The 22,332-nt window shown below is 44.8% G+C and overlaps 1 protein-coding gene across 6 annotated transcripts in view; it reads right to left on the bottom strand.

Annotated features, from left to right (window-relative positions):
• The window catches only part of KIAA1549L (KIAA1549 like), a 294,483-nt gene that overhangs the window by 81,755 nt on the left and 190,396 nt on the right, over positions 1-22,332 (bottom strand). For 5 of the 6 annotated variants that reach the window (XM_074401291.1, XM_039471338.2, XM_074401295.1 and 2 more), the window contains 3 exons: positions 15,836-15,999; positions 9,446-9,630; positions 1,864-1,991 (listed from right to left, as the gene is read on the bottom strand). In XM_074401291.1, coding sequence (XP_074257392.1) covers positions 1,864-1,991; positions 9,446-9,630; positions 15,836-15,999 — 477 coding nt within the window. The remainder of the gene's footprint in view (positions 1-1,863; positions 1,992-9,445; positions 9,631-15,835; positions 16,000-22,332) is intronic. The other variant, XM_074401293.1, reaches the window with a different exon arrangement.

Raw genomic sequence — 22,332 nt, 5'->3', positions numbered from 1 at the left:
GCAAATGTGTGCTCAAAAAGAGAGGAGCCTTTATGGCACAGTTTAAAGCAAGAAAAAGAGCATAGAACAACGCACACACAGATTCCATTTTGCAAAACAAAACAAAGCAATACAACGAAAAACAAAGATACATGTGTGTTGCCGTATGCATAGTAAAAAGGTCAGAGTAAGATACAAATTCAGTTATTCTGGGTCCTCTGAGAACTGGGGCGGGTGAGTGGGGCATCTGGAGGAGTGAGTAGTCTTTGACCTGACCTTGTAAATTTCCAGGAAGTATATAAAGAAAGGAAGGAGGGAAAGGATGGGAGGGAATAGGGGGAGCTGAGAGGGAGGGCAGCACCATCTTGGATAGGTTGGGATGGCCATCACAGTATTTTAAAACCACCTTCCCCATATGGCTTCACTGTCCACTGTCTCAGCCGTCACCTCACTCTCTCTATCCATCTCTCTTAGCACCTCACCCTAGGAAGAAAGGGAAGAAAGTTGCTGAATTCAAGTCCCCTTCTCAAGATCTAGAGCACCTCTGACTCGGTGCTCACTTGACTGAGCTGATGGCAGGATTTCTGGTGATCCCAGGTGGGGCAGATATTCCAGGAAAATTCCACAGGTCACACCTCAATTCTGATGTAGAAAACACAGCCTCTGTGTTACAGGCATGCAGAATTCAGGGAAAGAAAAAAAAATTCAACAACCCAGTAGTTATAACCGTTTAAACAAGTGCTTTATATAACAGCTGAAAATGGGAACAAGGAGCACATTTTCCCTACAGAATACAAATCCACTGTGTCATCTTCCCCCCGCCCCCTGGTCTTACTTTTTTCAGTCGGGGAAAAAAAATAAAAGTGATATTTGAAAACAAAAAATTATTCTGACACTAACTTCAAGAGAGAGTCCCTGAACTACACAAATTCCTTTGAAAGGGAAGTGTAGCTAAGCAGCGTGTCAGAGGGTTTAGCTTTTCACCTGGCATTTCTGTAGGGCTCCACCTACAACCCCTTAAAATCCAAAAGGACTTTTCCCTGGTCTGAAATCAGCAGTGCTGGGGACTTGAATTCTGGCCCCAGTAACCCAGCATCACACACAGAAGGGCCACATGGAGATAAGGGTCAGAACCAAGGTAGCATCAGGAGAGGGAGCTGCACAAAGATGTGGACAGCGGCCATCTATAGACAGTGCCACTGCACAATGACGGTGATCAGATGACTGATAAGTAAACCCCAACGTCAGTCCTTATAGGGAGGGAGAGATCTGGTTGAGAAACACAGTAGTTCAGCAACCCTGGAGAATTCAGACAGAAGCATAAAGCCTTTTTGTGGGGTGGGGACAGATCTGTTTCTTTACTGTTTTGGATTACTTTTTTCCTGGGAGAAGTGGAGTTGCAGTATCTGGACTCAGTGGCATAGACTGAACCCATGAAACTTATCAGGGGAGTCAGGGTAGGAAAATGAGAGATATCTCCAAGATGAGTAATTATTTCAGAGACCTGCTGCCTTTGTGGATCTGGTACAAGAAATTGAGTCAATTCACATGATTAGAAGTTAGAAATTTTAGAGAGTTTCTAACTAGAGAATTAGAAAAACCTCCAAGCAAACATCAATTCATTCTGCAAAATGTTTTTCCTAAGGAACTGCACAATTTCATAAGAACAGGGCAGAGGAAGTGAGACAAGATAATTCAAAGAAGGGGTAAGGTGAGAACCCAAGGGTTACATACAGACATCTGGCTTTTGTGGGGCAGAAGAGAAAGAATGACCGAGGGTCAGAGCCCACTGGCTGTGTGAGTGTGAGCATGCGTCTGCATGCATGTGTGTGCGGGCACGTGTGGGAGCGGCTGGGGGTGGTTCTTGGCGGGAACGCTTCTCACCATTTCTCTTCCTTGCCTCCTCCTTTGTCACTTTCTGCTGTGCCATTACATTCTGGGGTGAGCGTCTCCCTGAGCTGGGCTTCCCTGATTCGTTGCTGATGACAGAGCCATTCTCACTGGGCGACCTGCTGGAGGTAACCATAGCAACAGGGGAGATGGTAAGTTTCAACTAGAGCAGCCGCCTCTCAAGGTTATTTTATTTGCACAGTTTAATGTCTGCAGCCTTTCATTCCAGTTTAACGGACAAAGAGGAAATGATACAGAAAAAGAAAAATACAAAACCATCCATACTACAGCGTGGGTTAAGCAGCTGGCTGTTCGGAAGTGTGTTTTGTAGTGCTCAGCCTGTAGAGTTCAGTGAGCACAGCCCTGGGTGCCCATCTGTTTCATTAACCACCGCCCCCGCTCCCGGGACTATGGGAATGGTGGCAAGGGTGGCATTCATGCAGCATGCCCTCTTTTTAACTCCAAGCACTCTGGATAGTGTTGCAGAGTGTTTAAATCACACGGGCACTTTCAGGAACACGTATCACACACGGTTCTCTTTGGCTATTGTCTTTACCACATAGACTTTGACTACAAAACATTCAGTTTTCAATTTTCAGTTTTTGGGCTGCTCTTCTCACTCCAGGGAAAGGCGTCAATAAGCAAATTACTGTAGCAAAAACTCAACCTGCTTTATTCTTTGCATAATATCCCACCACTGGGGCTTCACTCTGTCAGTTTCTCTCTGTCTCTCTCTCTCTCTCTCTCTCTGTCTCTCTCTCTCTCTCTCTCTCTCTCGCTGTGGCAACTATTTGCCCTTTACATTTTGAGCTGTTTGTTCATTCAGGAAATACTTTTCACTCACCCACTCTGTGCCAGGCACTGTGCCAGGCATACAGGTATGTGGAGACTCTAAGATAGCACGCCACGCCCCCCAAGAGCTCCCCACCAGGAGCATCTACTGTGCGCCATGGACTTTGCTGAGTGCTTTCAAAACTGCTAATGCATCGTTATTAAATGAGCCACTGAGGAACATGAAGCTCACGCAAGTGAAGTTTGTTGTCCAGGACAGAGTTGGGAAGTGGCGAAGCAGCCCTGGAAGCCAGGGCTCCCCCTCCTCCCACACCCCAGAACACCTTCCCGTTGCTGTCCCATACAATGACCCGGACAAGGCAGCCCTTCACAGAGGGTGAGTCACAGAGCCTTCTTTCCTTCCTCAGGGCGGGACTCTCATCTTCTGGAACTCTCTGGGAGAATGGGATCCGGAGAGCCCCCAGGGAGACTCATGCTGCCTCTGGCCTCAGACCATGCTGGCGTGGGTCCGGCTGAGCAAAAAGATGGACCGCCTCCCCTCTGTGGGAGACAAGCAGAAGGCAGGTATCTAGCAGCATCTTGTTCTTCTATTGTCAGTTGTCTGAATTTAGAAAATAATGGCATCCATCCCCGACAATGGAGAATTGTCTGGAATAAATGTACTTTATCAGTAGGCAGGCAGCTTCTCAAGTGGAAGCTGTGTATCTTTCTGGATGCTCCTCTTCCTACTCCTCCCTTCTCTTTCCTTCTTCCTTCTCCTCCCACCTCCCCTGGGAAATTTCGAGTTCTCAGTCTATGGGCTTTAGTACCCTAAAAGCTATGAACAATCAAAGTCAGCATATCTGCGGGATAAAGCAGCATCTGCCCAGAGCATTCCGTAGCACACTAAAGCCAAGTGGGACATTCCTCACCAAAGTTCCCTAAATGTGGGTAATGTTTACTATATTCCTTCTTTGGAGATTCCTAATGCACGTTAGCATATCAGAGGCTCTGATCAGTTCTGTCACAGAGAGATTCATCTGGTTTCATTTAACCCAACATTTCCAAATTTATTCAGTCACAATCTTTTTCATCGTAATATCTTTTAACATCCTATAAAATGAGTAATACAAAGAATGTAGTCTGTGAAAACAAGGATGGGCACTAAGTTGTTGAATATGCGTTATTTTATTGAATATACATTATTTTATTTACCCAACAGCTATTTGATTGCTGAGTGCTGGGTGTGCAAACACCCAGACGCAAAAGACACATGCCCCTAGATTGTTTCTGGACTCTCCTGGCGAATGGCATCTACTCTCCCAACTGGCATCACTGGGACAAAAAGGCTTTAATTTACATCCAGGAAAAAAAAGAAAAAGAGGAAAGGGAAAGGCCTTTTATAACCTATTTCATATTAATGGTTTATTTATTTATTTTTATTTTTTTTGAGAGTCCTGATCTGTCACCCAGGCTGGAGTGCAATGGTGCGATCTTGGCTCACTGCAACCTCCGTCTCCTGGGTTCGAGTGCCTCTCCTGCCTCAGCCACTAGTGTAGCTGGGATTACAGGCACCCACCACCATGCCTGACTGATTTTTTGGTATTTTTAGAAAAGCTGGGGTTTTACCATGTTTCCCAGGCTGGTCTCCACCTTCTGACCCCAAGTGATCCATCTGCCCCAGCCTCCCAAAGTGCTGGGATTATAGGCATGAGCCGCCAAGCCTGGCCTGAATGGTTTTTGTAGCATTTTCATACTGTTTCCCTCATTTGATCCTGACACAATTTTCCAGCTGCTCCTCTCACTCCAAGGAAAGGTGTCAAGGAGCAAATTTCTGTAGCAAAAACCCAACTCTGCTTTACTCTTTGCTTCTGTTTATAGACATGTTTACAGGAAGTCATCAAGTCAAAACTTCTGTTCAGAAACAGAGTGAGACTGTCCATGTGTGTTTGTGCATACATGTGTACTCACATGACAGTAACACAAGTGTTTTTGAAAGCAAGAAAGTGTCACCTGTGAGGCTGCAGTTAGAGGCTATTGAATGCAACAGTTCCCATTCGGAGGACATGGAGCCTGGAAGAATATTTTTGGGTTGAGGATTAATCAGCTGCTGAACAATCATGGCCAATCACTACACTGAAGCCCTTTGCAAATAGCTGCAAATGGTTGATTCTCCATCCTGGACCAACAATCTCAGTCATATACCAACAAAATAGCCTCACCAGGACCCTACACTGGAGGAAAAGGACCCAGAATACCCATCTGGCTGTCTGGAAGTGACTGCACCCTCAGACTTCAGTGATATAAAAAAAATTCACAAAAATTGAGATATCTTAATAACCGTCAAACCATCGGTTTCTCCTGGTTTTCACCTGAGAAACTTCTTGGATCATCTAACAGATCCATTCTGAGAGGGAAGGCAGTCTTTATCTAGCAGGAGTGAGGAAAATGATGTGGCAAGACTGGGAAGCCAGAAACATAAGATTCATGATGGGTTTTCTCTTGAATTTGGTGTTTTGAAAATCTTTTCAAATGATCAGAGACTCCTGTGGTCAGCTGGACTTGAACAGAGAGGAGGTTTCTCTTACCGTGTTGGCAATGATCTGTAGCCAGCCCTTAGTAAAATTGTATTTTTATGCTAAAATTATGAAGCTGGCCAGGCACAGTGGCTCATACTTGTAATCCTAGCACTTTGGGAGGCCAAGGTGGGCAGATCAATTAAGGTCAGTAGTTCAAGACCATTCTGGGCAACACAGCGAAACCCCGTCTCTACTAAAAATACAAAAATTAGCCTGGCATGGGGGCACACGCCTATAATCCCAGCTTCTCAGGAGGCTAAGGCAGAAGAATTGCTTGAACCTGGGAGGAAGAGGTTGTGGTGAGCTGAGATCCTGCCACTGCACTCCAGCCTGGGTAACAGAGTGAGACTCTGTCTCAAAAACAACAACAACAACAACAACAACAACAAAGCAAATATAAAAATCCTCCAGAGTACAGATATTATCTTCTTCATCTGTATTTGTTTTATAAGTTAATATTTCTTATAAAAATTTGGGGTTATTGAATGTGATTAGCAAGAGTAGACTCCTTGCTAAGCCAAGAAATGCTTATTCCAAAAAAAAATTAAAGAAAACTTTACACAATGTAAATTATTCAACTAGAATGTGTCAAAAAAATTTTTATTCTTCCCGAAAGTACTATGTTCATATCCTAATTTTAGTAATACTATTTATTTCTTTTCAGCATCCTCTAAATAGATGATAAATAAGTTATTAATAAGCCTTTGTTGTATTTGCCAAAGATCATGATGAGAATAGCTGTAGCTAATACTACTTGCAAGTCAATTCAGGTAAATCATCTATTGCTTCCCTGTACATTTCAGCTCTGCTCTGCTTCAGCTCTCTCATGTTGGGTGCATGATTGCAGTAATGGTCCTAATTTGTTTGTACATCTCTGTCAACAAGCTTTAGGTAGTCCTCTCCCATGCTAAGTCTGGACTTGACCATGAGACTTCCTTTATCCAAGAGGATAGTAGCAACCATGACACAAGCAAAGATTTGAGAAATGCTTTTGCTTATGCTTTGGGTGTTTGCTTCTTTTTTATTTTTTGCTGTCCTGCAACCATATGGTAAGAAAGCCAGGGCTAGCCAGCTTGAGAATGAGAAACCATATGGACAAAGGTCCCTGCTACCTGTGGTATTCCTGATAAGATTAGCATCAACAAGTTAGCCCAGGTGATCTGTCACCTGACTGGAGACGTGTAAGTAGGCCCAGCTAAGGTCAGCCAAGCCTAGCTCAGACAAGAAGAACCATCCAGCTGAGCTCAGCCCAATGTGCTGACCCACTAAAATAATGAGCTAAAAAAAAAGGTTGTTGTTTTAAGTTATTAAGCCTCAGAGTTTGTTATGGAGCAAAGATAACTAATCCACATGCCCTAACCTTCTTTCCTACACAAGCTGAAATCCAACCCTCTGTTCTTCTATACCTCTTTCCAAGGCACCAAGAGTTCTTGGAAGAAAACATGCAGTCTTGTTGCTTGATTCCAGTACAAAATGTGGGTATTTGATACAGATGATCCCTCCTTCCTTCTCAAGTTACTTCCTTCTCTTGCCTTCTTGGACCTCTCTCTTTGTTCTCCTCATGCCCTTCTTCCTGACACTCTTCTGTTTTCTTTGTTGATTCGTTCCCAACTTCTGGACCTCTAATCACAACAGTGTCCCAGGGTTCAGTTCTTGGATCTCTTCTTTTCTCTCTTTGTACTCTCCCAGGTGATCCCTCCCAGTCTCAAAGAGTAACTACACACTGACGACTCCTACATTTATGTTTCCATCCTGGACCTCTCCTCTAAACTCCAGACTCAAGGTTAACTGAGTTCTCAACATCTCCACTCACATTATGTAATGGGCATCTCAAATGTAACATGTCCACACTCAAACTCTTGACCAACCACTACGAACTACTTCTCCTCCAGTATTCCCCAACACAATAAATGGGAAATTCACTTCTCTCCACTTCTGTCACTCCACAAGAATCTATTAGTGAATCTTCTCAGCTCTTCCCTCAAAATATCTCTAAACGCCAACCACTTCTCACACCACCATGGTCCACATGGCCCACATCATTGTCTCTCACCTAGGTCATGGCAGTAGCCTTGTAAAGGATCTCCCTGTGTTTACTCTGCAGCTCTACAGTCTGTTTGCCACACAGCAGCCAAAATGAGCCTTTATGTATTTACTTTAATTTTATTTTGAGTCAAGGCCTCGCTCTGTCACCCAGGCTGGAGTGCAGTGGCAAAATCACAGCTCACTGCAGCCTTGAATTCCTGAGCTCAAGCCATCCTCTCACCTGAGCCTCCCCAGTAGCTGGGACTACAGGTACATGCCACTGCACCTGGCTGATATTTTTTATATAATTTCATTCTGTAGAGATGAGGTCTTGCTTGGTTGCCCAGGCTGGTCTCGAACTCCTGGCTTCAAGTGATCCTCCTGCCTCGGCCTCTCAAAGTGCTGGGATTACAGCTGTGAGCCATGCACCCAGCCCAATGTGAGCCTTTAAAACTGCAAGCCACATAATGTCATTGCTTTTCTCAAAACCCCGCAATTATATCTGATCTTTATTCACAATAAAATCCCAAGTTTTGACTTTGGTCTGTAAAGCCTGACATAATTGACCTCTGGCAACTTGCTGGATGCATCTGTCACCACTTCCTCCCTAGTTCACACCAAACCCCTTGATCCTGCTTTTCTTTAAGCATGTCAAGAAGTTCCCTCCTCTGTGTGATGCACATAGTGCTCCATCTGCTTGGTACACTCTTCCTGCAGATAACCTCGTGATTTATACCTCATTTCAATCAAGTCTGTCTCAAATGTCACTTTATCAAACAAGTCTTCCCTGGCTTCCTAGCTAAAACAGCACTATGTCTCCTTCTCCATTTCCCCATCCCTTAACTTGCTTTGGTTTTCTTCTTTGTACACATCATCACCTGATCTAGAAACAGATCAATTTTAACTGTTTCTCTGTTTGTTTATTGTCTCTCTCTCTCCTTACCAGATTGTACGCTGCCCGAGAACAGTAACTTTGCCTTGTTCACAGCAATATCCCCAGTGCCTGATAAATAGCAAACGACCAATAAACATGTTAGATAAAGGGAGGGAGAAAAAGGAAGGAGACATGGATGATGTAGCTTTTTCAGTCTCCATACTGGTCTTAGGCAACATGAAAGAAGGGGGTTGGCAATGCATGTTGGTTTAGCCAGCCAACAGGGCCTGCCTTAGGGTTCATTACCTCTTTATAACGCTATTGCAAAGTCCTTACAATGAGTCTCTTGGCCTCTAACCTAAACTCTCCCATCTCTCATCCACGTTGCCATCAATGTATCCTTCTAACATACAGGCTAGCATCACTGTCTTCCTAAAGGTCTAAAGATCTTTCAGTGGCTCCCCATTGCTTAGATAATAAAGGTCAGATGCCCTGGCCTGGCAGTCAAGACTTTACAAAATTGTAATCTATCTTCTGGTTTCATCCTTCACTCCACCGAGCCCCTATGAACTTAAACTCTGGGGACACTCACCAGTTATGAGAACATACCTGTCTCTCTTCTCTCCACACTCTTTTTAGGATAGATGCCCTTATATCTTCCCACCTATTCAGATCCCACTCACCTTTCGAGGCTCAGCTAAAGCATAACCTTCTCCACGAGGTTTTCCCTGGTCAGAATTAAGTTCTTCCTCCAGTCTTTACTACAGCCCTGCAGTCTCCAGTGCCGGCACTGACACCTCATGCTTGGTATTCCACTTATTTATCTCTCTGCCTCCTCCATCATGAGACTCCTGGGGTCACAAATCAATCCTACACATTTTTGTAGTCCTGAAGGGATGTCTGTCAAAGTGCTCTGCTTATCGTATAAACTAAATATATGGTTTGGACTGAAATCAGAAACCCTATTGAGAAATGGGCAGATAAAATACAACTATACTGAATCAAAGGCACCGCTTTTAAGTTTAAAATATAAGCGTGACATCAGTGCTAAATATGCTATAGCAAATATAAGTACTAAATCTCTGCTGTTGTGGTGATCAGCGACATAAAACCTTACAAAGGGTGGACCAGGCTAAGCAGGTATTGTGATTCTCATTATCTCCTTCAGTCTCTTTTCAAATATTCAAAATGAGCATGAAGGGGAATTTTTAAAGAGAACAGTGGAATTAACTTAAGGGCATTGGTTGTTCTGATCATAATCAGCTGTTCTCATGATCAATTATTTCTCTTGCTGACACAAAGAGGCGGAAGTCGGCCCCGTGCCTACCTCTTCCTGGTTTCAGTGGACTTGGCGGTCTTGATGGTGCTTCCGTCCTGAGCAACGTCTCTTTCCTGAGGAGCATCTCTAATGGGCAGTGGGAGGACCACCGTTTCCTGAGTCACGGGGATGACCTCCTCATCTGCCCCTTGCTGGCCCAGATGTTGCTTGGCATAATCAAAGCCTTGCACAGGCTGCAAAGAGGAAACACATTTGCAGTCACATTTCTAGTCAAGTGTGACTCTCACCATGGCTTTAAGAGATGATAGGCAGCAAAGCACAAGTGATGGGACCAAACTTAGCTTTCTGATTAATAAACAAGAGTTAACTCAAACCCCCATTGTTATTTTTGTCTCTTCAAAAGCAGAATCCATGTTAATTCCATCCAGCTACAGAATCTCCATAGATAAGACTTGCTCAGAAAAATGAAGAGTGTAAACAACACATAAACAGGTGTGTAAGAACAAACCTCTTTCAGAGATTTTAGACCATGAATTTTAAGTTAATGGATGTTGAAAATGAGAAACAACTCATTCAATATGTTAAATAGATCCTGTGGATCATCTCCTCCTTAGGAATATTTGGTTACCCCTTCACTCCATTCTCGTATAGCTTTACGTATAATAGCACATGTGTGACTTTGCCAAGTCACTTGAACTCTGAACCTCAATTTTGTCATCTGAGAAATAAAGATAATCTTAACTGATACCTCTACCACCCTTGAGTATGAAAGTGGATTACAGATCTGAACACAGAGGGAAGTGTGTTATCACATGTGAAGCAGTACAATCATTAATAATGAAATGGAATTTATAGAGTTACTCTTTAATCCAGACTTCTCCCTTAAGTAGGCTGGCTCTCCTATAATTCATTCCTGAGAAACTGGCAAGATTTTATTGCACAGTGTCTGAAGTCCCAAGTGCATAAGGCAGCTCTGAGCAAAATCCAACAGACGTCGAGTAGTGTGGTAATAAAAACCAAGAGGCATATTTAAACAATCCTGAAAATGTCTCTATTCCGCTTTACACTGCAAAGCAGTACAACACAGATTTGAGGCAGGACAGTGTGGTGGGTAAAAGTGACAGTTTCAAAAGCAGATTGCCTGAGTTCAAATCCGGACTCCACCATTCATTAGCCATGTGACCTTGGGTAAGTTACTGAAACTCTCCGCACATCAGTTTCTTCATCAAGCTTAAAAGGTGGTCATTGCTTTTAGGTTAATTGGAGATAATAACAGTATAAACAGGATACAATTTATATGTTTGTGAGAGCAAAATGTAACCACTCTTAAGGGGATGCTGTAAGGATTAAATAAGAAATTTGCCTTCGGCATTTAGATAAGTGCCTAGCCAATAAGAAGTGCTCAATCAATATTAGTTATTACTGTTTGCTTTCCTGACCAATCATAGTCCAGGTGAAATAGACATCAGTGATTTTCTTCAAGAGAATCTGCAGATGAAATTCAACCTCTGTCACTTAGAGTATATCAGAACTTGATATGATCAGAAGCCCCTCCTTCAGCAGCTAATTTAGGTAAAAAATACAACAGGAAGGCTCCAGCCAGATTTAACAATCCACTCTAGAGCTGTGGTCCAACCTGTCAAGTCTCACCACTGTGTCTTAGAACGGGACAGAGTTTTACTGCCAACTCCAACAAGGTTTCTTTATTTGAGGCTGCCTATAGCTTTCCCATGGACAGTTCCCCAAGAAACTCACTCCAGGAAGTGCGATCACCCGCTTCTCTTCTCTGAGACATACACTCTGACCTATGTGGTGATCAGTGACATTCTGAGGCCAGGATCTGGGACTGAGTTTCTGAAATAATGCTTGCTGAGAGAAGGTGATCTCTGTTCTTCTCCCTCCCTGTCCTTGGTCTACAAGAAACAGAACAGAGCCTTCAGATGATTTGGTGATGCCCCTCAAATACTGAATTGCCTGATCCTTCCACAACCAATTGGTCACGAATTGGATTCAATTTCTGAAATGTTTCTAGGTGACTTTTCTTCCCTAGGTCTACTGTTTCACTATCTCCTGCCTCAGTCTTGTTGCTTCCAATTTAGCTCCTTTCCAGGCCCACCCTCGATGAGCTTCCAAAATTATCTCCCTTAAAACACATGTGGTTACATCACTCCCTCATTTAAAATATGAAGGGCCTCGAATGCCTCCCCAAATGCTTTGGCGAGGCAGCCAAGACCCTTCACATGCTAGGTGAACCTGCCTGCCCAGTCTCTGTCCTGTTGGCCCCTTTTGTACCACGCCCTTACACCCCTATTATTCCACTCGGTTTTGTTCCAACGATAGGAACTGTCCTTGGTGCTGAACATATGAAGTTAAATAACTGGTTCTTCACCCTCAAGGGGCTCAGTTTTGGCCTCATTTGATATTAATGGCACAGTCCTAAACACAGTACATAACTTATGTCATTGCATCTTCACTATAGTTCAAGAAGGTAGGTATTATCATGAGTCCCCAGTTTACAGATGAAGCAGCTGAGGTTTAGAGCTGCGATAGAGTCAGCATTTGAGCCTAGGACCATGTGACACAGAACTGGAACATCTAACCACTATCTCATGAGTCTTCCCACAGTCCTTCCTTTCCTTCTGCAGCTTCCTGTCTTGGTTAGCATCTCCTGTTGTAGATTGCCTGGTTCCTGTGCAACACTCCTGGCTTGTCTGTGAGGAAGTGGGAGACTCCAATAGCAGCTAAGACTTCCCAAGAACCTAATGATAGGGAAAGCTGGCTCTGGTCCCATCCTTTCTCCCTCCTACCTATGGATTTAGCCCCTTACCTTTCACACTGGCTTAAAGTTATCCACTGGATACTTCAGGTGACTTGGGCAATGATGGATGTACACAAAGAGAGACATTAAGAAACTCCAAGCTTAAAAGGTGGCCATTGTTAATTACACCTGTGTTATTAATCACAACAATCCCTGAGTATGATCAGTACTTACAGCATGCAAAACACCAATATCTCATCTCATCCTCCAACAAACCTGTGAGGTAGGCAGGGCAAACATCACAGCCTTCATTTCACAGATAAGAAAACAAAAGCTCAGACAGGTTCGGTGACTTGCCCAAGTTCACACAGCTAAGTGTTGCAGGACTTAAGACTACTACTCCTTCTCTCTTCTGACTCTCAGGATAGCAGTCTTTCAACTTTCAACTGGAAAATTACCTGAGATTTATCAATTGCCCATTAGACACATTAGTGACTCTAACCCCAATAACATCACGAAGTATCTATACTTACTTCAGTTTTATAAAATTATCAAATCAAAACAATATCCAATAATTTCAATGGTGGATACACTGCCAAGACCTTTTAAGAAAAAAGCATGGGTAACAATAAAAGCCAACTTATATGTACTTCTTAATATGTACCAGATATATCTCAAAGCAATGTATATACATTAACTCAATCCTCATAACAATCTATATACAATTATTTGTTCTATCTGCATTTTACAGATGGAAAAATTGAGGCCCGGAGGTTAAGCAAGTTTCCTGATGTCCTATAGATAGCAGTGAGAAAGAGGAAACAACTGGCTGTTCTTAGCGGGTGACTGGCCTGTCCCAGGCAAATGTTCATGCAAAAGATTACAAGCCCTCCAAGCTCCATCCTGCATCTAGATATGTTCCTAACTACCCTCTCCTAAGGTGACCTCTTCCAGGGAGCCATGATTTCTTCAGTTCTATGAAGGGGAAAAACTAGAAAAATGGCTATACATCCAATAACAAAGTAAAGAGAAGTGGACTAGAAAGAAAGGAAGTGACAAAAGTCATGATGCTGGCCCTCTTGCATTGATCATTTTTCACCTTTCTACCTGCAGAAGCCCACCTGACAATAATGGGAATGGGGCCGTCCACGGTACCTTGTCTCTGCAGAAGGGTGAGGGTGTCCACACCCTGGACTCAGCTCCCAGGAAAGCCACACTCACCTCTGCTTAGCACGTGAAGTTTACTACTGAGTCTGGAGAAGGATCCCTAGGACTGCCCTCTGGCCTTGCAGCCTGCATTCTAAAGGTGCAGCAATGTCCCCGGGACCATCCTCCTAGTCTATGAATCAGCAGCGAAGGCTAACTTTTTTGTTCTGCCTCGTCCCTTGACGTTAATTGAATTCTGTTCACACACACAAGGTGGTGAGAAGTGATGCGGGCAGCTCTCTCCTCTCTTCAACACTGCAATGTCCCTGGGCTGGAATGGCAGAAGAACTGCAGTAAGCAGGAGGCAGTTCCACCCTGCTGGCTTCCCATGATAAAAGGGCTTTGGGAATCAAAGTATGTGGCCCAGCCTCATGGAGGGGGAAAACAACCAGCTAAAGTGAATTCAATCATCTCATGGAACACAAATTTGCTTGATGTTCAATGTCAGCCAGGTATCTCACGAAGCCCAGTGCGCAGAGTAGGACGCAGAAGGAGCTATGGAAAACCACAAATGCTAATCTGTCCCAGCTCCAGGCAGACAGCAAGCCAGAAGCTAGGCGAAAATCGTGTGTTGCCCAACTCATTTTGGCAGATAAGTACAACTTTTGTTTAATCTGTAATACAAATATGTCCCCTTACAACCTCAGTATGGCATGTTTTGTATTCCTGGATACAGGTACAATTAGATTCTGGTTATTACCATTACATCTAAAAGGCTCACGTTGTGACTAAACTGAGATGGAGAAGAATTACCCACTCTTGGAAGAGTTTCATCTTTCACTGCTTGAGCAATTCCCAATGTACACTTCTTACCAACATCCTGCTGTGTCTGGGAAGCAGGTGCCTTTGTGTCAACTGAAACAGAACAACATGCTTTGGGATTTGGCTCTTCAGTAGACAGAGTGTCTAATCAAGCTGCAGCGTCACAACAGGAGTATGGGTTTAACAAACAATAAAAATCCTTTGATTTCTTTTGATGAAGCAAGGTGTGATCACCAAGCAAGACCTAAGGCATGTGTGACCCCCACAAGGACAATCTCCATGGCCGACATGTATTCCAATGGCTCTGGAATATGAGGGGTAGTTCGCCGTTTCATTCCTGCACAGGTAAACAAAGCTCGGATCTTCAGAGCTGGAAGAGGTTTCTACCTGTCAAATCTCAGGGTTCAGGTAGGTGCATAATGGAGAAAACGCTCCCAGGCTTGGCTGTGAGCCTCAGTCACTCCTCTGCTGCTAGCATGACTTTGGACAAGTCCTGAAGTCTCTCTTTCCGTTTTTGGCAGTAAAATGAGGATAATAAAACCTTCCCTGGCTATGACCTACCTCATAAGGCTGCTGCGATGAACAAATGAGGTGATAGACCTCAAGGAGCCCAGCAAATTGTAATGCATTATTTAAACATCGGGTGTGACAGTTAGTATATTTCCTTCGGGGAATATCATGAAGGGAGCAACGTGACTGGAAAATCAGGCTGCAGCATGTCCTAGTCCATTTCCCTTCCAGTCACTGGTGGCGCAGAGATGTGGAGGATGGGGCTTCAGGACAGGCTTCAGTGGAGCCACCGAACAGGGGTTTCCTGGCCACCCAGCCAAAGCCCTGAAGCTTTTCCATCATGGCGACCTCTGAAGATGTCACTCTAACCAAGCATGTGCCTCAGGGAGCCTTGCATTAGGAGCCAAGAGACTTTGTCTAAGTCAGTTTGGGCTGTTGTAATAAAATACCACAGACTGGGTGGTCTATAAATGAGAGAAGTTTATTTCTCACAACTCTGCAGTCTGGGAAGTCCAAGATCAAGGTGCCAGGATGGTCAGGTTCTGGTGAGGACTCTTCTGGGCTGCAGGCTGCCAATGTCTTGTCGTGTCTTCACATGGTTAAAAAAAAGTCAAGAGAGCTCTCCAGGGCCTCTTTTATAAGGGCATTAATCTCATTCCTGGCAGTTTCACCCTGATGACCTGATCACCTCCAAAAAGCCCTATCTCCTAATACCATCACATTAGGTGTCAGAATTTCAACATATAAATTTGGGGACCACAATATTCAGAACATAGTAGACCTGAATCTACCAACAGTTCTGCTACCTACCAACCATACCACCTTGAAAAAGTTACTTTTTATGGGCAAAAGGAGAGAGTCTGATTAAATTATCTCCCAAATCCCTTTCAGGGCTCCTTAGCTTGTAGTTTTCTATGCCTCGGTTTCCTCATCTGTAAAATAATAGTCCTTCTTCCCAGGGCAGCTGTGAGAATTAGAGAGTTGCTGTATATAAAGCGCTTGGAAGCACTGATGGCAGGGTGGGCATCAGACAAACATGAGCCATCAGGTCCTGAGACTAAAAGGAAGAGTCTCCTTCAAAATGAGGACCCATCCTGATGTTTCTGCAGGCTCTTGCAATGGCCTCAAAAGGCAAGAGGGAAAGGCGGGCCGAGCTCCTGCAGGTCTGTGCTCCTGCCCCTCTCCCCACCGCTTCCCCATACCTTTGCTCTCTGCGGCAGGTTTATCATGGTGTCGGGCTTGAAGTCATTCTTGTTCTTCCTGCAGAGCACAGCAGTGATGATGATGATGATGACTGTGACCACGGCGATGGGAGCCAGCACCGCAGCGATGATCCACAGGTTATTGGGTGGGTTCTTTACCACGGCTGTGGGAAAGAGCCAGCAGGAGGGACATGACAAGCAGCACCGGGAAGAGGAAAGCAACCCAGGCATAACCCTCCACCCCAGTCCCAAGTCATGGATAGAAGAATGTGGGGGTTAAGAGGGTTTGGGGTCAGAAAGCTTCCACCTCTGCAGCTGTGTGACCTTGGGCAAGAGACTCAAGCTCCCTGAGTCTCAGTTTCCTCATCTGTAAAATGGGCTTTCACTTTGTAGTGTTTTTGGTGTGGTCTCTAGTAGTTGCTCAATAAATGCTAGCGGTCACTACTATTGAGAGACAGAGGAGAAAAAGATGGATCAGTAACAATTTTCCTCACGGGTGATGTCCACAAGTTAAAAGAAAAGTGAAGAAACGTGCAGATTAGAAATACGTGTTGGAGTCAGAGGCAAAAGCCGCAGAGAAATGACTCTCGATATTCCAGCGTAGTCACCCTGAGAGTGAGCAACAACTAAAATGTAACATGAGCAGATGGCTCTCCCCCAGAATAGCTGGCTGGGAGCTTGGAAATGCCTCAGTCTAGTCAAAAGGCTCAGGCTGTTCTTAGAACCAGAGTAAATAAGAGCAACCAAAGTGATTGGCAGCAGGAAGACGATGCTATTAAAATAGTAAGTGCCTTGGGGCGAGGGGGGCTTCAATGAATTAACTGGAAAGGGCAACAGGGTGATGGTCATACTCTGTATTGTGACAGAGACTTGGGTTACACGAGTGTATACATTTGCCAAAACTCATCATATGGTTTACTTGAGACAAGAAAGTATTGGCAACTTAAAAGGAGAAGTCCCTTTTCCGTGGTAAGTTTAGTCTATAGTTTAAATTAATATATTGGCAATCTGGCTTATACATCAAACTCTTGTAAGCCTGGTTAGCATGAGTTGGTCCTGATCCTGCTGCACTCTGGGAGCTACTAGTCAAAACCGAGGCCCAGACCCTGGAATATGTACTCCCCACCAGTAAGTGCCACGTGGTGAGACCTGCCTGAGGAGCCAGCCAGCCAGCCTTCCTCTCTGATTTCAACCAAGCCCTGAAATGAACTAGTTCCTCATTAGCCAAGATCTATCTCTCATCTGGCCGCCCTTAGGCACCGAATACTGTTAGTACAGAAGAGCTTCTTCTCCATAGTTTTATCAATCAGTGATTAATCATATTATTAACCTCTGAAAACAGCTCATTAGATAACATGCTTCTGTTGACATTAAACACTTAATTGCTCCTGCTTTTAGTAATTCAGTATTTATACATGAGTATTCTGCCATTAACATTTTTTAACACCTACAGCTTTTGTGAAAAAATATCAGTATGCCTCTTTATAGTTAGGTTATTCTATCCTGACAGAGAAAAATGTAAAGTGTATCAGTGTACACCCTAAATAAATACATAATTTTTTATTAGCAAGACTGTTCGGCTTTTACCCAGTTTTATTGTTTTAGTGGAGACGCTTCTTCTTGGTGCAGTATGTAAAATCCCCTCACCTTCATTTACATAAAGAGAACAGATTTTGCCTCAGACGCATTAATAAATTCATTTAACAGTCAAAACAAGAGTAAAGTTAGGTCAGCTGAAGTCATCCAAACTCAATGTGGTGTTCATCGGCATAATTATCTAAAAGCACAAAGTCATGCCTAAAGGTGAAAAGGAACAAATGGTTATCTAAATTGCAAGAATTTCAGTAAAGGACGGATAAGGAAAGACATTTCCTGAGTGCCTACTGTGTGCTGGGCGCTGTGATAGGTCCTTTGCCTGCATGCTATTCTTATCCTCGATATGCTGATGAAAAAACTGAGACTCAGAGAGGTCAGACATTTCTATGAAAAGTCATTTCTCCAAAATAAACAGTGTAAGTCAGTTCTGGGTTAACACACGTGAATAGAAGTGTGTGCTTACGTGCATGGGTGTGTGCGCGCACACAAAGTGTTTGTCAAAAGCAGCAAAGACAAAGAGTCCAAATAATTAATAAAATACGCAAATAAATATATAAATACACAATATAGCAGGCGTCCCCAAACTACGGCCCATGGGCCGCATGCGGCCCCCTGGGGTCATTTATCTGGCCCCCCGCCGCACTTCAGGAAGGGGCACCTCTTTCATTGGTGGTCAGTGAGAGGAGCACAGTATGTGGCGGCCCTCCAACAGTCTGAGGGACAGTGAACTGGCCCCCTGTGTAAAAAGTTTGGGGACGCCTGCCATATATAAATCACAAATAAATTTATAAATATATAAATACACAAAATAAATTATTCTCGGATGCAGCAAATGTTGAAAAGAGAAGGAACCCACTCAAAAGTGTTTCCACCTCATTTTTGTGGCCATCACCTATGTCTCGAATATTAGAGCTCATGATTGGGGTGAATGGATGCAGGGGAGAGTCCTCCTAGGGTCCAATGGCCAGCGAGTGCTCTGTCCACATTGTTTTCCTACAAAACCCTCCCGTGGCTTCCCTTCCCAGTGGGGGCCCAGCCCGTGAGGCCCCAGTGACTGTAGCTGCTCTTCTGTGCCTCTGACCTCATGGCTACAACTCTGCTCCCTCAATGACCCCCATGCTGGATGTCAGACTGTCTTCCCTCTGCCTGGAACCTGGCCCCTAGATATCCTCAGGGACCCTTCCCTCCCTCCTTTTCTTCAGGTGGTTACTCAAGGGTTACTTTCTCAGTGATTCCCTTCTTGACCCCCCAACGATTTAAAATTGCAGTCACTAACTTCTCAACATGCCTTAGTCCTTCCCTGCCCAACTTTTCTCCATAGACTAATTAGCGTCGAACATATTACTTATTTATTTAATTTCCTTGTTCTGCTCACCCTACAACATAAGCTCCATGAGGGCAGGGATTTTTGTCCACCTCATTCACTGCTGTATCTCCAGTGCCCAGAGCAGTGCCTGGTACATAATAGGTGCTCAATAAATATCTGTTAAAAAAGTGAATGAGCATGAGTCCTCTTCACCAGAGGGTCAGTCTATTTCTTTCTTTAAGTGGCTTTTTTTTTTTGAGACAGAGTCTCCCTCTGTCCCCAGGGCTGGAGTAATGGCACAATCTCAGCTCACTGCAACCTCCACCTCCCAGGTTCAAGCCACTCTTGTGCCTCACTCTCCCACGTATCTGGGATTACAGGCACCCACCACCATGCCCAGCTAAATTTTTTTATTTTTAGTAGAGATGGGGTTTCTCCATGTTATCCAGGCTGGTCTTGAACTCCTGACCTCAGGTGATCCACACACCTCAGCCTCCCAGAGTGCTGAGATTATAAGTGCGAGCCACTGCGCCCAGCCAAGTAGCATGTTTTGAAATAAATGTCTGGTGGTCATGTAAAGCAAACCACTTTCTGCTCTGGTATGCTTCTCCTTGGGGAGCATTTTCCCTATTCTGTCAGCTGGATAACGGCTCTGAAGTGCCTCTCACTCCAGAGCCTGCAAATGGACCAGATGAAAACCTCCAGCTGCTTCCATGAAGTCAAATGCTGCCTTGACACCCAGAGGTGATAGGGTGAGTCACATGGGCACTGCATGCTCGTCTTGACCCTAGAATTAGTCATTTAGAAGGCTCTGGAATACACAGAATGCAAACACTCTCCCTTCAGAGAGACAAAGTATTCAACACTGTGACTCTCTATTCAAAGTCCTGACCTCAGATGAACATTGTAGGCTGATTTTGAAACTAGTGGGAGAAAATGGGATTTTAAAGATCTCCACCCGCTTCTTCACTGGCCTTATCTTCGTCCTCGCCTGCTCCAGGGGTGGACATATTTCCCAGAGGACGTCCTCTTGTTTCCTCTTCATCCGCTAGCTATGTTCCTTCCCCGGGCATTCACATTTTCCCCGGGATTTTAATTCTAATCTCTATCCACGGAATTCTCAGTCGATAGTGTTACCTTAAATCTCTCTCCGGAGGTCTAGGCTTGAATTCCCAACGCCTTTCTTAACCTCCATAGGATATCTACCCTATCAGCACCCTTGATATGCCATCAGCACACCCAATATCCTGTCAGCACTCCGTCGGTATCCCAGCAACACCCTACAATATCTTACCGGCACCCCCGTGATATGTGTCTTTATCCCCTTAAACTCAGCACAGCTCAGTCAATTACCTTCTGCCTTCTACAATGCCTCTCCTCTCCAGTCCCCGTTCCATCTCCATCAGTTGCACCCTCTTCTCTGTATCATATGGGTTCTCACCCTTCAAATCTCCTTTCCTCTTCATTCCTCTCCTAAAGTCCTCCAACGTCACCGATAACGGAGAGATTCAGCTGCCACTTAATATGTATTTAACAGGTGCCCCAGGACTGCACCAAGCCCTTTCTAGGCAATAATTATCTCTTTTAATCTCCTAGGTAGCTCTGTTAGGGAGGTGTTTTTTACATTACCATTTTACAGACGGGGAAAAGGATGGTTAGAGAGGCTAATTAACCTGACCCCAAGTTCCATAACTAGAAAATGGAAGAGCAGGGCCTGGGCCTGGATTACCTTATATTGAAGGTTCTTCGCTCGACTGCTATGGTGTCTCCTAATCACATGCCTCTCTCGGCACCTAGCAGAAGCATCTGGTGAAGGGCGGCTCCTTTGCCTTCACAAGAATAGAACCAGGAAGGAACGGAAGCTAGATTTTCCAAGATGAGTGAGATGCGGTACCTGCTTTTAAAGAGCTCATGAGGGAGAGAGACAGAAAACAATGGTTATAGCCCAATGTGAGGCGGGCAATGAGAGCTCCTGGAACTAAGGGAGATGAAGGGCTGTGTCTTGGAGGCCAGGGAAGGCTTCAAGGAAGAGGGAAGCTGCAGGATGAACCCCCTCTGCGTGGTCTTAGATAGGAAGGAGAGAAATGCAGGCCACATAGCTGGAAATGCAGCCTAGGACCAGGCCATGAAGATTCCTGAACGGTTGCTGAGTGCATCTGCTGCGAAGACAGGAGTTTGAATTTTATTTTGTTAATGACAGGGAGCCGGCAAGTATTTTTTTTTAAGTGGAGTCAATGTAAGACCAGAATCCATCTTTTATTACAATGACTCTAATGACAGTGTGGAAGGCACATTAACGGGAGGGTAAGTCATTTGGGAAGCTATTGCCATGGTCCAAGTGGGAGAGAATGATGGGATGGAGAAAAGGAAATGAATTTGTGAGTGACTGTGGAAGGGAACTGAGAGGACTGAGTGGATCTGAAGGACACAAAGGAGTGAGGTTAGAAGGGTCAGAGGTGGCAGCCTTGGAGACTGGCAGAACAGGCTGCCAGTCACGGCTCTCTGAGTGACAGCTGAGCCTCCAGGCCATCCCTCATCTCCCAGACTCTCACTCCCAAAATGCTCCATGAGTCTAATCTGATAGGATCACTCTCTCATGTCCTGGCCCCGGACCCCATCCACCACTCCCCATCAACTGCCACCAGCAAAGTCCCTTAGCCTCAACAGGTTCTCCTGACACTCTGTTCGCTTGTGCTCTCCATGAAGCCAGCTCTCCTCCTCATGCCTGTCCCAAGTACCTGAGGGCCTGGGGTAGCCTGAGGAGTAACAAAAGAGAATCTTGGCTACAAACATCATTTTCAGAATAAGAGTACAGAAAGTGACTGTCACAGAACTGTCACAGAAATGACAGGCCAAAGTAGCAGATGGCGGGAACAGAAGAAGTGTTAGGAAGGAATACCGAGCCAGGTGCATAAATCTCCAGGGAGTGATGGGGGCCTCTTGGGGCCCTGAGGTGACTGCAGCGAGGAAAGGGGAGCTTCAAAGGAACTGGGATTGAAAAAAAGAGAAGGGGTGTGGACACGGCCGAGAGGGCTAAGGAGAAGCAGAGCCCTGCCTGCCAGTCTTCCAGTGCTTCCTGGGCAGTTTGCTCTGCCATTCTCTGTGTGTATTACCACACCCCGGCTCAAATCCACCCTACACACCTTGATCTCAGCTGCCAACTTCACTTCACTATGCCCAAGAGAGCAGAAACAATCGGAAACAGCGTCCGCAAGCCTCTATACCATGTGTCCCCTGTACTCCACTTTCCCCTCATTACAAAGGATCAGCTGTCCCTGCAGACCCCTCCACCTGTGCACCTGGTCCCACGGCCTGATTCATTTACAGAGTGTGCACCTACCATTCCTGCCTCTCTCTTCTGCGGTGTCAGCTTCTCCCTCTCCATCATAGCATCCCTTCAATATTCAAGCACACACGAATTCTAGCTTTCTAGCTTTTGTTCGGGTTCTCAATGACTGGGACACCATAGAGCCCCTCCAACAATGGTCCCCGATTTTCTCCCCTTTGCTCTCACTACTTCCCCACCTTGTTCTTCTTCTCAGCCCCTCTGGTTGCAAAACTACTCCAGCTAAGGTCACAACCTCCAATCCTCTTT

The sequence above is a fragment of the Saimiri boliviensis genome, chromosome 6, assembly GCF_048565385.1.
Source record: "Saimiri boliviensis isolate mSaiBol1 chromosome 6, mSaiBol1.pri, whole genome shotgun sequence".
Lineage (NCBI taxonomy): Eukaryota > Metazoa > Chordata > Mammalia > Primates > Cebidae > Saimiri > Saimiri boliviensis.
Note: the sequence above shows the minus strand (reverse complement) of the source record. Positions and strands in the feature narration are given on the sequence as shown.